Source organism: Crocodylus siamensis, chromosome 5 (assembly GCF_052110815.1).
Source record: "Crocodylus siamensis isolate JL-2025a chromosome 5, ASM5211081v1, whole genome shotgun sequence".
In the NCBI taxonomy this organism is placed as follows: Eukaryota; Metazoa; Chordata; order Crocodylia; family Crocodylidae; genus Crocodylus; species Crocodylus siamensis.
Window position 1 is genome coordinate 91,451,269 of NC_143399.1, and position 14,332 is coordinate 91,465,600.

General features: G+C 37.7%; 1 protein-coding gene across 4 annotated transcripts in view; it reads right to left on the reverse strand.

The window, feature by feature from the left end:
• CTNND2 (catenin delta 2) overlaps positions 1-14,332 on the reverse strand; it is a 1,187,740-nt gene that overhangs the window by 32,411 nt on the left and 1,140,997 nt on the right. For 3 of the 4 annotated variants that reach the window (XM_090049706.1, XM_090049707.1, XM_090049710.1), the window contains one exon: positions 10,674-10,799. The exons of the other annotated variant lie outside the window; for it this stretch is intronic. In XM_090049706.1, coding sequence (XP_089905832.1) covers positions 10,674-10,799 — 126 coding nt within the window. The remainder of the gene's footprint in view (positions 1-10,673; positions 10,800-14,332) is intronic. 4 annotated transcript variants of the gene reach the window in all.

Consider the following 14,332-nt stretch of genomic DNA (forward strand, 5'->3'; position numbering starts at 1 on the left):
TACACAGCTTAGACTACCCTGTGAAATTTGAATCAATTCAGCCTCGGGCTTTTTAATTGTTTGTACTTAGCCATAAGTGAGAGAAAGCCCTTGTTCTAAAAAAATTATGATCTAAATTGACAAGACAAAAGTAACTGGCACAAGGCCAACAGCAGGTTACTGGCAGACTTGGGAAAGACTCCTCATTTAGATCCAGATTCTTCATCCAATGTCCCTTCCTCTGGAGTCTAGACCATTTGTCTGCTATTGAAACAAAACAGTAGGAAAATCTGAACAATATTTTATAGAAGCTCAGTGTCCTGCTTGAATCTACCCCTGAACACTGAACAATTAACCTTCTGTTGTGATTTCAATGTAAAATGTGCCACCTGTATTCCTCACCAAACAGAACCACTGTGTTGCTTTAGGTAATGACAATGGGCAATGAGGACAGGCTTCTAAGGGCATTTTTGGAATAACTGTAAGATTTAAATAGCGGAAAAAATCTCAGGGTATGTCACAGAAGTTCAGCAGACTCGTGTTAGGTAATCTGAACAATATCAAAGTGAATTGGAATTCTCTCTTCTGAACTGAATGCAGTTGTTGCATATTTAGGACTGTGCCATTTTCCTCATTTTGCTGTTTTCTCACTCTGATTAGGTTTGAGGCTTCCTTTAGTGTAATCTCTTCATAGGCACTTCTTAATAAACAGGCCAGAAAAAAAATTCTCATTCACTGAGGGACTGACAGTTATTAGCCAATCAGATGACAACAATTTGCACAATCACTCTGTAGCTTTCAACAGCTCTGTGATATATATGCAGGTATCTCAGCTCCGTGGACTGTAGTACGCTCTGCTTGATGACTGGCTTTGGAATTTTCAACATGCTTGTCAGTCACCAACTTTGCTGGAGCAGAAAATACTGGCAATGAGGATAATTAAAAATGACAAAGTGAATCTGACTGTGAACCTGTTAAGAGGAAATCTTTTTTTTAAGAATGTTTGCATACTTTCTAATACACCTTTTCCTTCTCCTGTTCTAATACTGCTATGATTCAAGTCACTAGGAATTTTGCCACAAGAAACCCAAGAAAACCCTTCACCTTGCTTATAAGCCAGCATTGGGCTGGTGGCAGTCTATTAATTGTAATGATAACATCTCCTGTAATGATATCATATGGTAAAAATATACACCTATAGTATATAGCCACATGTGAGACAATTACACCCAGTATGATAATGCTGGAAGTAGAAAATGATTGAGTAACTTGGGAAAGTACCAGGAAGTGCATAACAGAGGCAGAGCTCTTGTTGAAACTCAGCCAGAAACTGCTCTCGGTTCATGGTGTTGCATCTTTTGCAAGCTCAAGCTTTGCTGTCAGGTTAAATGAAACATCCCTGAGTGGTGCATACCAGTGTGACATTGTCTAGAGTAAAGGATAAATATGATGTGAATGCAGTCAAGTTTCATCAAACTGATACCATTCTAAGCACCTCTTCACTAGCAATTTGTTGCTGTGACATTAAAACAACTTAGCAGAAATTTAGAAGTGAATCAAATTATCTACATACATTAGCATCTGAAATTATCTACATGTATCGGTATCAGCATGCAACTTGACTGTGGTGAATAGCATAAACTGCTAAGAAGGTTGTGTTGAACTACATGTGCATGCATCTAACATGTCTGAATGGAATCAAAGAAATATCATTAAAAATGTTTAACATTATTTTGTCACTTGGATGTACTATCCAGGAGGATCTTTCTGGCAAGTAGTGGGGAGAGGAAAACAACACAAGAGGAAATGGCTCCCTCGGTGATTCTTAATGGTTGTTTCATAGAGTTCACCGTCTGTTTGCTGCTCAGTCTGATTTTCCCTCTTATTTACAGCTACTACACTGCATTCACAGAAGCTAAAACACTTTTCTAGTATTATTTTCCATTAGGTAGTCAGCAAAGTGGTGTTATATGATCATACATGGGAGATACTACAGATGAGGGCTGCAGCAGTGAACCCATGTGACAGTCAGGGGAGCCCGTGGCCACCAGCCACTCATGTTGGACAGATTATGCTCTATATAGCAGTGTGTGTGGAGGGGACATGGGAGGGGGTTAATGAGGGTGTGCAGATTTAGATATGAGAAATGTGCTGCTTACAATGATTTTGGACTTTAGATTTGAGATTTTTTATTTCAAGAGGTATGAAAATTTCATAAAACTTTCATAACCTCAAGGCTTCCTAAACATTTAAAAAAAAAAAAAAAAGTAAAACCATTTAACTAAGCTGGCTATATTAAAAATAAAGCTGCTCACATTTAGAAGGCAAAGTCCTAGTGTCCATGAGGGAAGTGTAAAAGGAATGGACATTTATTGATCTGTTTGTATTGTCTCAGCAGAAACACAGAAATACTAGAGCATTTCTTAAACTGCTCATATTGACCTATTATATGACTTATTATGAAGAAAACCACTTTTGTGATTAACAGATAAATGGTTTTCATTGTTTTTCTGATGCTTGAGGCTAAGAAGAAGACAAGAGGCACAGGATTTTTTCCCTCTAGGATTCTGATGTTTAACATCAAAAAGAGAGCTGAAGATTTTGTTGCTGAAAAGAGCATTAAGTGCTTGGAAGGACTGGAATAATACCCGTTTGGACACTTAGGGGCAAAAATATTCCATCTATTTCACCTGTAAGTGGAGTTAGGCCTCTAAGTGCGATTCTATTCCACTCTGTTCAAATACTGAAAATCCATTAATGCATGTACTTCCAGAATACACAGTCAACTTACCCTTAAGACTGGGTCACAAAAAAGCAGTCAGGAAGAGAAGACCTCAGATACCTTTTGCATTAACAGTTTTTCAGGGACTCCGGACTGAGCGTAATTGAATCTCATTAAGGTGATAGGAACATCTGATAGGTGGAACAGAACCTGGTCTGTGAATTATTTGGGGCCCTTTTGGGGTGAAAGCTTTGGTCAGATCCTTCATTAAGTCATGCCAGTGTAAATCTGGGGTAACTCCACTGACTATGGAGTAGAGAGGGAATATAACTACACTACCATCAGCCATAAGTAAAAAATATATTATGAGTTTGGCTCCCCAAATCATTAAACTTAAAAATAACAAGGGTAGGGTTCTTTTTTTTTGCCTCCTTATTTTGGAAACTCTTGAATTCCTGTTTATAAGAGTTTATTTGCTGTTGTAAGAACTAGAACATTATTCTTTTTAAGAAACAAAAAAGAAAATCACTTGTTATAGCATGATTGCAGAGGTTGGGACTTTTAGAAAAACATTTCAATATCTTGAGGCCCATGAAGAAATTCAAGTTGGTAACACCATATTTGTTACAGCTCAACTACAGCGGTCAGGGGAACACAGAATTTGTTCCTAGTGCATTACAAGAAAAATATTTTGGAGCACATTGTGATCAGCCCTGTGCAGGTACAGAAAGAGAGAGTGAGAACAGAGCAAGAGACAGAGGTCCAAGGATTCCTCCATCAATCCCTCTCCTATACCTGAGGAGCAGACACTGTCCCCTGTTAGTGCTAGCAAATGGGAGCGAAGGCAGTGCAATTCTTTTTACACTAAACAACAATCCCTTTTACACTAAAGTTGATTAAGACTATTTTACTGCTGCTGCTCCTCCTACTTCTTCACAGTCCCACATAGATGAGTTCTTTCTTTGTCAGTTTTATCCATGGCTTCCCACGCAGTGTGCTTACCTTTCTGGCCTCCTGACCTTGTGGGCTATGTTATAAAAATACAACTTTGCTCATACATGCCTACAAAGCAATGTTTAAACAACAGATATTTTCATTCTATGCTGTCATGAAACCCCAGTGGGCCTGAACTCGTGGTTCTTTTTCAGGCTAAAATCCCACTGACAGACAGGGCATCTCAATGTGAATTTAAATAAACAAATTACAGTTCGGTCAGTGTGCTATATTTGTACCCCAAACACATGGGACTTCAGTTTCTTTAAGATTCTGGCACAAGGAATTTTTATTTAAGGAAGCAAGGAAGGAAAAAAAAAGACTCCTAACTCATGCAGCCAGTTACTACCGCAAAACTGGCTGGCACTGAATTTGAATAAGGACTAATAAGCACTATATGGGCTATTTCTCTGACACAGTGACAGCTTCAAAATCAGTGGCTTAATCCTTTCATTTCTATATTCGATTTACAGCTCCATCTGAGATACTCTGAGAACAAAGTCCATTAATTCTCAGAATGTCAAAACCCCACGCCAGAAGAGTTATTTAAGCATTTTTCTCTTTCTCTGTTTTCAAATTATCATTGTACTTCCTCAGCATCTAAGCTTTGTAGAGACCATTAGTCTATGCTTATTATTTTCCTTTCAACACATTTCAAATCATCTTGGCCAGTTCTCTTTCTCACAGATACTCCTTTACTAGTGATATCACCTCATAATTGTATGAATCAGAAACCGCATTTGCTAGCATGATGAGCCTCTGATTTCAGGCAGAAATGGATACGCAATCAATGACTGATATATCACGTTTCTAAACATCCATCTGAGTGAAAAACAACTCAGCTGCTTTGTACAGCATGGTTTAGGGAGGTTTCAGGAAATTAGTCAGGCATCTCTTTACCTATCCATAATTAATTATTGATTTCCTGTTGTGGAGTGTGAGGATGACAAGACCTAATTTAATGAATAAAATAGCTGTAAGAAAAGGGAACAGTGTGTGAGACAAAGCATGAAGGACAGGACTTCAGACACAACAGGGTTCATTATTCATTTGGTTGATGTCATGTGCAGCTAAATAATAAGCCTCTCAAAACACTGCAATAAAATAATAAATTCGACATTCAAAGAAGCACCATTTTATCTGCCTGTGCTAAAGAAACAATTACTTTAAGCTACTGTACTAGAAGAAATGGAAGCATTTGGCCTTTGGGATAGCATCTGTGCATCCCTCATGGTTTTTTGTATTAGATGTATAAGCTGTCATTTAACTATGTAAGCACCAGAAGTTATTTTTTGCTTACATTCAATATAAGCGGAGGGGACCTACATTCGGCAAACTCCACTCACAAAGTCTTTGACTTTCAGTGACATTTTCATTCGAGAAACAAAAGTTAGACATCTATTGACATGAATGTGTCATAGAAATGTAATGTTTATCTCTTGGCTACAAAAAGCTGGCAGTCAGGAAAGAGTTGTTGCTCTACTTTAAGCCTCAGGTCAGTAGATTAACTGAACACTATTGCCTTTGCACCTCAAAAACCAATGAACACATTCATTGTATGTGTAACAATAATAAAGAAGGTACTCTGTTCCACTTGTAAGCATAAAATGTGAGAAAATTAATCACAGGACAAAAGTGGATAGGGAAAAAAAGTCTTATTGGAAAATCACTCAGTGGTGAGGAATGTCTTAGGAACGGCTATCATAAACTTTGGTTTTATGTTTAAGAGAGTAGCATTCTAATTGAAAAGTGTAGCAATGATTTTATTTGTATGTAGAGCCACTTATACACTGCAGAAATATTGTTCCAAATTCACTGTTTTAAACATTAGTACATGTGCTCACACTACACCAGCTTTCTGTTCAAATAAAACCATGCAAAAATGCAGATTCTTTCAGTTCAGAGAGAAGTGTTAGTAAATTATGTGTTCATAAAAACATGAGCATTTGAACACATAATTAAAATTATTAGGAATCACTGTTAATGCAAAGGACAATGTGAATAACACACACGTGGGAGTGTCCAAATCATTAAAGAAAAGGTCAGCATTGTTAATTCATTTAATCCTAACTGAGTCATTTAATCCTAACTGATTTAATATAATATATGAACAGAAATCTCTCTGCCAAGAATCACCAAGGATCTCTCTGTATTTTAAAGAACATTTGCATTAAGTAAATAAGTATCAGCAAGAGTTGAATTGATATGAATAAAAAAACTACCAACCCAAAGAATCAACCACACTTTAATAAAAATATAATAATTTTCCTTCTTGATATAACTCAGTAAATCATATTAGCTTTTACTACTATTCCTTCCCTTACTCCTACCAAACACTTTGTGACTGCACTTCCTGGGCTTTGTTATGTTAAGATTTGCTGTAAAAGGATGATGTATTTATCTTTACATGAGCACCCTCACACAGATAAACAGACATTTGGATACTTTTCTGTATAGAACAGTAGAATCCTTCTGCAGTTTGTTTATCACTAATAGGGGACCTATTATTGCTGAATTTACTTCCAAAACACTTAGATATTATTTAAAAGGAGAGAAAAAAATGACCAATACAACAAGATATTTGTATTTAAATTTTGAAGGTGAGCACCCTCAAATATTAAAACTTTATCTTACTCTAGGGAACTGTACTTTTGAATAGGAAAGTGCTCTAGTTGTGACCGTACATATATGCAAAAGCCCTTCAGATAAGGGACACCCATCTACAGCTGTAGTTCTGAGCATTCTTCAGAAGTGCTAGTTAAATAATTCACCTCAAAAGGAAGGTTGTCAGTCAAAGCTATTGACTAGTGATGAGGGAGGCATATTTTAAACTTGTCTGTCTTTAGAGAGAGATGAAAAGGTCCTCCTGTGTGCAAAAAAGAAGCACTTTATGGACAAGTGTTTCAAAATGATCAGATTAAAGACAGGCTCTTAAAACTATACTCAGTCATCTAAATAGGAGAACTGGGTTTTATAAGTGAGAAACACCAGACAGAAGTCAAACGGAGCTTGCTCCTGTACTTACTTTTATATCATCTGGATATGACAATGTCATAGCTACAAAAACGTTTCTTATTGCTCCTAGATTTTTCAGTGGACAATTTAATGGAAAAGTAAACTGCTAAAATTTGGTTGGTTGTTGATTCACCTCTTGAGAATGGTAGTTTTCAGATGGGAATTATTTTACCTTCTATATGTTATTTTCCCTGTGTCTTCTACAAATAGCTCAAAGACCCTACTGATAAGCTACCAGGCTGATTACAATATGAAACATTAAAGACATGTAATATAGTACCTTTAAGTGCCAGGAGTCATAGGCACAGTTCCCAATGCTCATTGAAACCAGAATTCAGATCTTTGAAGATTTGCTTGTAAATATTCTAACAGGACCACAAATTGTTAACTGTGGGTATTTTGAATAGAAATTTGAAAAAGTGGTGATTTTTTTTTCTGGCCAGATTACTAGGGCTGTGTGAAGCTTCAGTCGCTGATTGGATTCGGTGGAGATTTGGCTTGATTCAGTGGCCAAATATCTGAATAGAATCAGGAGACCCTTTAAAATCTCCAATTCAAATCAGAACCCTCTGAATTGATTTGGAGAGATTTGGAAAGATTTGGCGATTCAGACATAGACACAGCTTTAAATGTTTTTTTTTTTACATACCTCTAGGTAGCAGGTGGCACATGAATGCTGCGATGCTGGGGTGCATGGAGTGTCCAACAGAAGTGTGGGGGGCTCCCCAATGTGCTTGGCAGCAGACCTGGAAATGAACCAGAAACACTTCTGGTTCACTTCCAGGTCCACTGGGGACCACGCAGGGGGGGCCCCCCCCGCACTCCCCTGGTTCAGCAACTGGTGCTTCCTGGGTGAGGAGGGGCACCCAGGGTCCCCCTGTAGCCAATCGCCGAGCTGGGGGGGCTCCCCCCGCATGCTCCCCAGCAGTCCTACAAGTACTCGAGGTACCTCAAGGTATGTAGAAAAGACATTTAAAGCTGCGTCTACAGCCGAATTGCCGATTCTCCGATTCAGTACCAAATCTTCAGATTCAGATTTGGCCAAATTGAATTGGGACAGTGATGCAAATTAATGAATCGAATCACTGTCCCCTATTTGGGCCAAATCGGAATCCGAATCGAATAGGGCCTGTTTCACACACCCTTACATGACTGTATTTTACATGACTGTACCCCTTATGACTGTATTTTATAGATACAGTTAAACTAGTAGGAAACAAAACGTCAGTAACAAATCAAGGGTCAGAATTTGGTATAGGATAGGCTAGTGCCTCTTCTTTGGAAATAATAATCCATAATGACAAGTGTAAATTAAATTAGAATCTGTTATCAACATGTTTGTACCCGAGCAGTAAAGATTTAGAAAGCAACTGTTAATACTCAGATTGCATGGTATATACATTTTTTACAAACAGTGAGAATGCCTAAAGCAATTTATGATACTACCAATTTAATGCCCTCAAAAAAGAATGGTGTCAGTAGAATTAAAATACATCAAATGCAAAATAAGACAAAACCTCAGAAATATTATACATATTAGGAAAGTTCTCTTTAGCAAATCAACACTGGAAGCACAGAACCAGATTCTCACATTCTATCATGTGATACCATTTCAGATGTGCATAAAATATTACTTTTCTGATAAGGCAAGACTTTATGCCTCATTGTCAAGATGTAAATGATGACATAGATGCTAGTGAGCAGAGGACAGGGCCAATAGATCATTTTATATTTTAACTTAGGTTAGGTTTAATGCTTTCCTTTTTTCTCCATTATGCATACTAATATTCAGAGTAAGAGATTTATGGACAAATTCAATAGTTAAGCCAAAGAAAGGCTTAAAGCATGCTTCTTTTCCACCAGGCATTATCAAATATTTAAAGAGGCTTCAACATGCCCAGTGCCATAAAGTCATGCCCATTTTGGCATGTATACATTTTATGTGTATATATCCATAATTCATCTTCTGCATATGGCAAAGTGTTGAATTCTTTGTAAGCAATGTATGTTTGTACAAATCACCCACTTAGGACACAGTATGTACACTGGTGTTGTGTGGACAAGTCCTATTTGTTCATGTGGAAAGCTGGCTTTGAAAACATGTCCATGTCAAAACTTACATGCCAAAGATTATATGCGCAGCCTTGGAAGCTGCTTTGGAAAAATTATCCTTAAAAATTTACGTGCAAGCTGAAGAGAAGACAAAATAAATTAAATGTCCCTTTAGTACTGCTCCAGTTGTACTGATGTATTATAATGCCAACTAAAAAGAAGGAATAACAAATAATACAGTGCAATATATTATTTGTTACTTGTGAGGCTTCATATCTCTAAGGAAAAATGTGTAAAGATACACAGAATATTTTTTGCTATTCAAAAGGAATTTATTTATCACCAAAAAGAAAATGTTTTGATGTAATACTGAAAAACCCAGTGTGTCCTGCACTTGGAAAGGAAAAGTGTCTTACTTTAAATACTAAAAAAAATGAATATATGATGTTTATTGTGCAGTTAATAATAATTCACGATAAAAAGAACCACCATCACATCTGCTTCCTCTGTCACTGTAGTTTGTTACTGGAGTTGTTTTTCTTGAGTAAACAATGAATCTAGTTCATAGTGGATAAAAAATGTCATATTTAAAATGAACATTAAGCAATGAGTGAGATGCTAATAAGCAGCAGTGACTGAAAGGAGAAGAAAAGAAAATGTTCAAAAGCATAATTATTTAAAGAATATAATTTCCTTTAATTGACTGTTTAAAAAACCTACTTCTCCCTAACTCAGCTGCAGAGTTAAAAAGAAAAGTAAAGGTTTCTTATTTAGTTTTTATTTTACTCATATTTAAAACCATTAGGAATTTGCCTTACTCCTCAGAAGCAAGAGACAGTAAGGTCATAAACCAGGTAAGGAAAATGTTTTTTTTTTAAATTCCATTCTCCTTAGCTGTAGCTTGGAAGGAATTGCCCTAACCTTAAAGGATGTTTATAGCCAAAAGAGTTTATGTGAGATCACCTCTTGTGTCTTCATTATTTTGAAGCAAGGGCTGTCATGCAAATGACCTACAAAAAAAGAGAAACTACTCATGTGAATCTAGCACAAACAAACTGTAACTGCTTGCCATTTCTATCACACTTGTTCTTGGATTTGCTTGTTTCTTGTTTGCAGATGTAGCAGTTTTATTTTTTTCCTGCAATAATGTCACACAATAGCATTTTGGCAGGAAAAAGAAGAATGTCAAGGGGACATAACAGGAAACAGAAGATATGGGAATGAAATTTTGGTATCTAAAACCTGGACAGTGTCCCTATTAAAAAATATTTAGCTGTGCTACCTCTGATTGAGTCTTATTGCTTGTATATATGTCTACAGAAAATCTGCTTGTCCTGCTCTTATTAACAAAGGACATGACGATATATAGCTATAGATATAGCTATAGGTATGTATTGTCAAGAACTTCTGTTGATGGCATGAGCATATTCATTTTATTCACAAGTAGGTTAGTTAGGTTAATTGCATTCTTATGATGAAGTGCACTGATTTTTTTAAAGCATTTTCTTTGCTCATTGAAATATTGCATTTATCAATAAGTGCTTTTCTGTTTGAAAAGTATAAATTGTCAAGAGATATGAATTTGACCCATGAACAGCTTTACGTGCATGGAGCTCATCTTTCCATCACTAATGTGAGTCATCTGTATACAGGGAAAGGTTCTATGCCCCTTACTCATATAATAGTGCAACTGAAATTCAAAGAACTATTCATATACATGAAGTGACTAGCATTTGGCCCACAGTGCATGAGGCATGATAAATTAAAATGCATTGCACGGTGTATCTCATATTCTGTTGTAGTACTTTCTTTAATATAGAGTTAAATATGTGTTGCAAAGCTCTCTTAGGTGCAAATCTTAGTATGCATTAAACATCACAATTCAAGACTGGTCAGCTGACAGCCAGAATACCTGGGTTTGGGAATAGATTCTGGTTTCTTGGCTCTGGGAGAGAGTATGCTGAGCGTGCCATGACCCAGAATGATGGGTGGGTGAAAATCCTCTGTCCTCAGCCACTCTGAAGCCTGGGACCGCCCGCTGCCATAAATCAATCAATCAATCAATCATTTATTTAATCAGGTACCTGTATTTTCACAGTGATACAGAAATGGGCTCTAGACATTGTCTTCTCTATAATAGCTGTTCCAGTTTTAAATCCCATACAGACATGAGTTGCCTTAGGCCGATTCATACTTGTTCTACAAGGGTATCAGTCACCTCAGTTCAAAACTTCCTCAACCCTGCATATAGCTGAAGTCCCAGTTTAAGCAAGATACAACAAAACATTTATGTTCACGAGTAACTGAAATATATGAAGTCCCATCAAAGTCAAATGCTTCTTGTGATAGGGCTATTTATGTACTTGATTGGGATTTGGGTCCTTAATGGAGGGCTTAATGATGCAAGGACCCTGGTACTGGAATGAATTTCATCTAAAGAGAAGACATCTCTCAAGAATGTATACCTGACTGTGGCCTGACTAGAAGGAAATCCAAATGGTAAATGTTCCAGGCAACATGAAAGAAGGATGCAATTAGTATTTCATGTGGGAGAATAGCTTTATTTTTCTTAAAACATAACTTTAGATTTTAAAACCTTTTGCTTAGAATTTTGAAGTTTCTCTCTGGCAATTTTCATGGAACATTTATCAATAAAGGACTTATTTCAGAGTAATGAGTTTATGTTTGCATTATTCTGAAAGTCATATGGAAAGGGAACCCTCCCCTAGACCCTGGCTTAACTACTTTTTTAAAAACTTCAGACAGTTTTTTAAACTTTATACAGCCAATGACAGACAAGGCCATCCTTAGAGTGACAGCTCCAGCTTCATTAATGCCTGTCGCATGTTCTCTCTATTGTGTGCTGGCACACTGTACATGGTGAAGGACAATCAACTTTAATAGCCTCTGAGTTTTCAAATGCATATAGTGTCTGTATTTTTATTATTAAACTATGTGAAAGGGACAAACATTTGTACTAGCCCATACAAGGAAGACACACAAGACAATGAATGAAAAAGGTATATTACTAAGAATTGATCATGATTCCACTAATTTTTCAGAGACATAATGCTTGAGAATATAAAGAATATAACAGAAATTTTGCTTGAGTCTAAGTGCTAGGTTAAAGTTATCTAATTAATAGAAGCCCTTGTCTTTGTGACAGTTTCCCTAGCTCTTTAAATCATGTCTACTTTATGCTATTTACAGTTTGTTTTTGCCAAATAAATGATCTTTCAAGCTTTTTTATTTAGAGGTTTTAGATTATTTTTATCTGCTAACTTCCTTATGTGACCCAGCAAGTTACTCTTATGTAAGAGGAGGTGGTTATCTTCTTGAATTCTGAGGTAATAAGGTCTACAATACAAGCTGGGACTAATTAGAACTTGTTATTTCTTTATCTCTTCCTGCCATGGCTATGCTTTCAAAAGTGTCTACTCATTTTTGCAGGCCCAAAACCATATTCTGGTTGTTGGACACACCAAGCAATTGAGGTGCTACTGAATTCAATCAACTGAAGGTACAATTTTAGAATCTTAAGCTTGTAATTGACAACAAAGATCATCTAGTCCAATCCCCTGCACTAATTCAGAATGAACTATTCCTATGCCATTCCAGACATGTGCCTATCCAACCTCTTCTTGAAAAATTCATTTGTGGAGATAACACATCATCTCTGGGCAGCTTCCCCCTCCATTCTAGTCTTCTGACATTAAAGAATTATTTTCTGAGATTTAATATATGTCTACTTGCCACCATTTAAACACATTGCTTTATGTGCTGCTCCCTGTCACAAGGGACAACAGTTATACTTCTTTTTCTTTATGAAAGCTTTTCAAAATATTTGGAAAGTACTACGATATAACCTGTTAATCTCCTTTTTGTCAAACCAAACATACCTAGCTCTCCCAACCTTTCCTATTGTGGCATGCATTCCAGCCACTGTATCATTTCATTTTTTAAAAGGAAGCTACAGGTGTTTCAGTCAAGGCACTACAAAGCTTATGCAACCAAAACTAATGTACATATTTGAAAATGTAGACCTTACTATACAAAACAGAAATGTATGCAAATATAAAGGCTTTGGAGTCCTTCTCTGAGGAAAGAATATTTTTCTCCTGATTATGATGAGTATTTTTAGCTGCTGAGAATTTGGTATATTCTTAAAGTATAACAATATGGATTCCTACAAACTCCTTTTATACAGGACTGGAAGGACTTTGCAAGTTCATCTGGTCTAGCCCCCTATGCAAGGCAGGATCATCCCTGACTAAACTATCCCATCCAAGTGTTAAACTGGCTTTTGAAACTTTCCAAGGATGAAGATTCCATAACTCCTTTAGGTAGCCCATTCCAATGCTGGACAACCCTCACAGTCAGAAAGTTGCTCCTATCTCCAACCTAAATTTCCCCTCCCTCAACCTGAGGACATTGCTCCTACTCCTGTCTCCTACAACCACAGAGAAAAGCCCATCTCCATCCTCTCTATAATTACTAGGGCTGTCCGAAACTTCGATCCCTGATTCGATTTGGTGGAGATACAGCCCGATTTGGTGGCCAAATCTCCAAATCTGAATTGAAACAGGAGACCCTTTAATATCTCTGAGTTGAATTGGAACCCTCTGAATCGATTCGGAGATTCAGAAAGATTCAGTGATTCAGATATAGATGCAGCTTTTAATGTTTTTTCTACATACCTCAAGGTACCAGGCAGCTCATGAATGCTGCAGTGGTGGGACAGATGGAGTGTCCCACAGGAGCATGGGGGGGGTCCCCAGCATGCTTGGCCCGCTGAAGCACTTCTGGTCCATTTTTGGGCCCACCAGGGAGTGTGCTGGCCCCCCAGCCCTGCACTCCTGTGGCTCAGCGACTGGTGCCTCCTGGGTCTGGAGGGACCCAGGATCCCCCCGCAGCCAATCACTGAGCCAGGGGGATATGGGGGGGGGGGCCCTGCGCACTCCCCAGCAGACCTAGAAGCAGAGCAGGAGTACTTCCAGTCCACTTCCGGGTTCTCTGCTGAGCATGCGGGAGCCCTGCCCTGCTTCGTGCTCCTGTGGGATACTCCATCCATCCCAGCATCACAGTGTTCACAAGCTGTGCCTGGTACTTCATGGTATGTAGAAAAAACATTTAAAGCTGTGTCTTTGGATGAATCGCTAGCATCGAACCTTCAGATTTGGATTTGGCTGAATCGAATTGGGGACAGTGATCCAAATCAATGACAGCCTGTTTTGCTCATCCCTAACAATAACCCTTCAGGGCGAATAACCCTTCACTGTCTAGTCAAAAATCTCAAGGCTGAATCAATTCAATCTTTGTAGGAACCAATAAACAAGTGAACAGACATTCACTTTTGATTCCAGAAATGCAGCCACATGCCTGCAGCACCTTGTGAGGGGGTTGGGATTTGCTGAGTAGGTGCAAAGCACCACCTGGGATGCTGGGGATGCTGGGGAATTGTGAATTAACTTGAATCCTGAGGGGTTTTGGACAGAAGTTCAATAAATTGATTTAACCTAAGTCAGCTAAGTTTCATATTACATCCATTCAGGTTTATCTTAAACCAGTTTC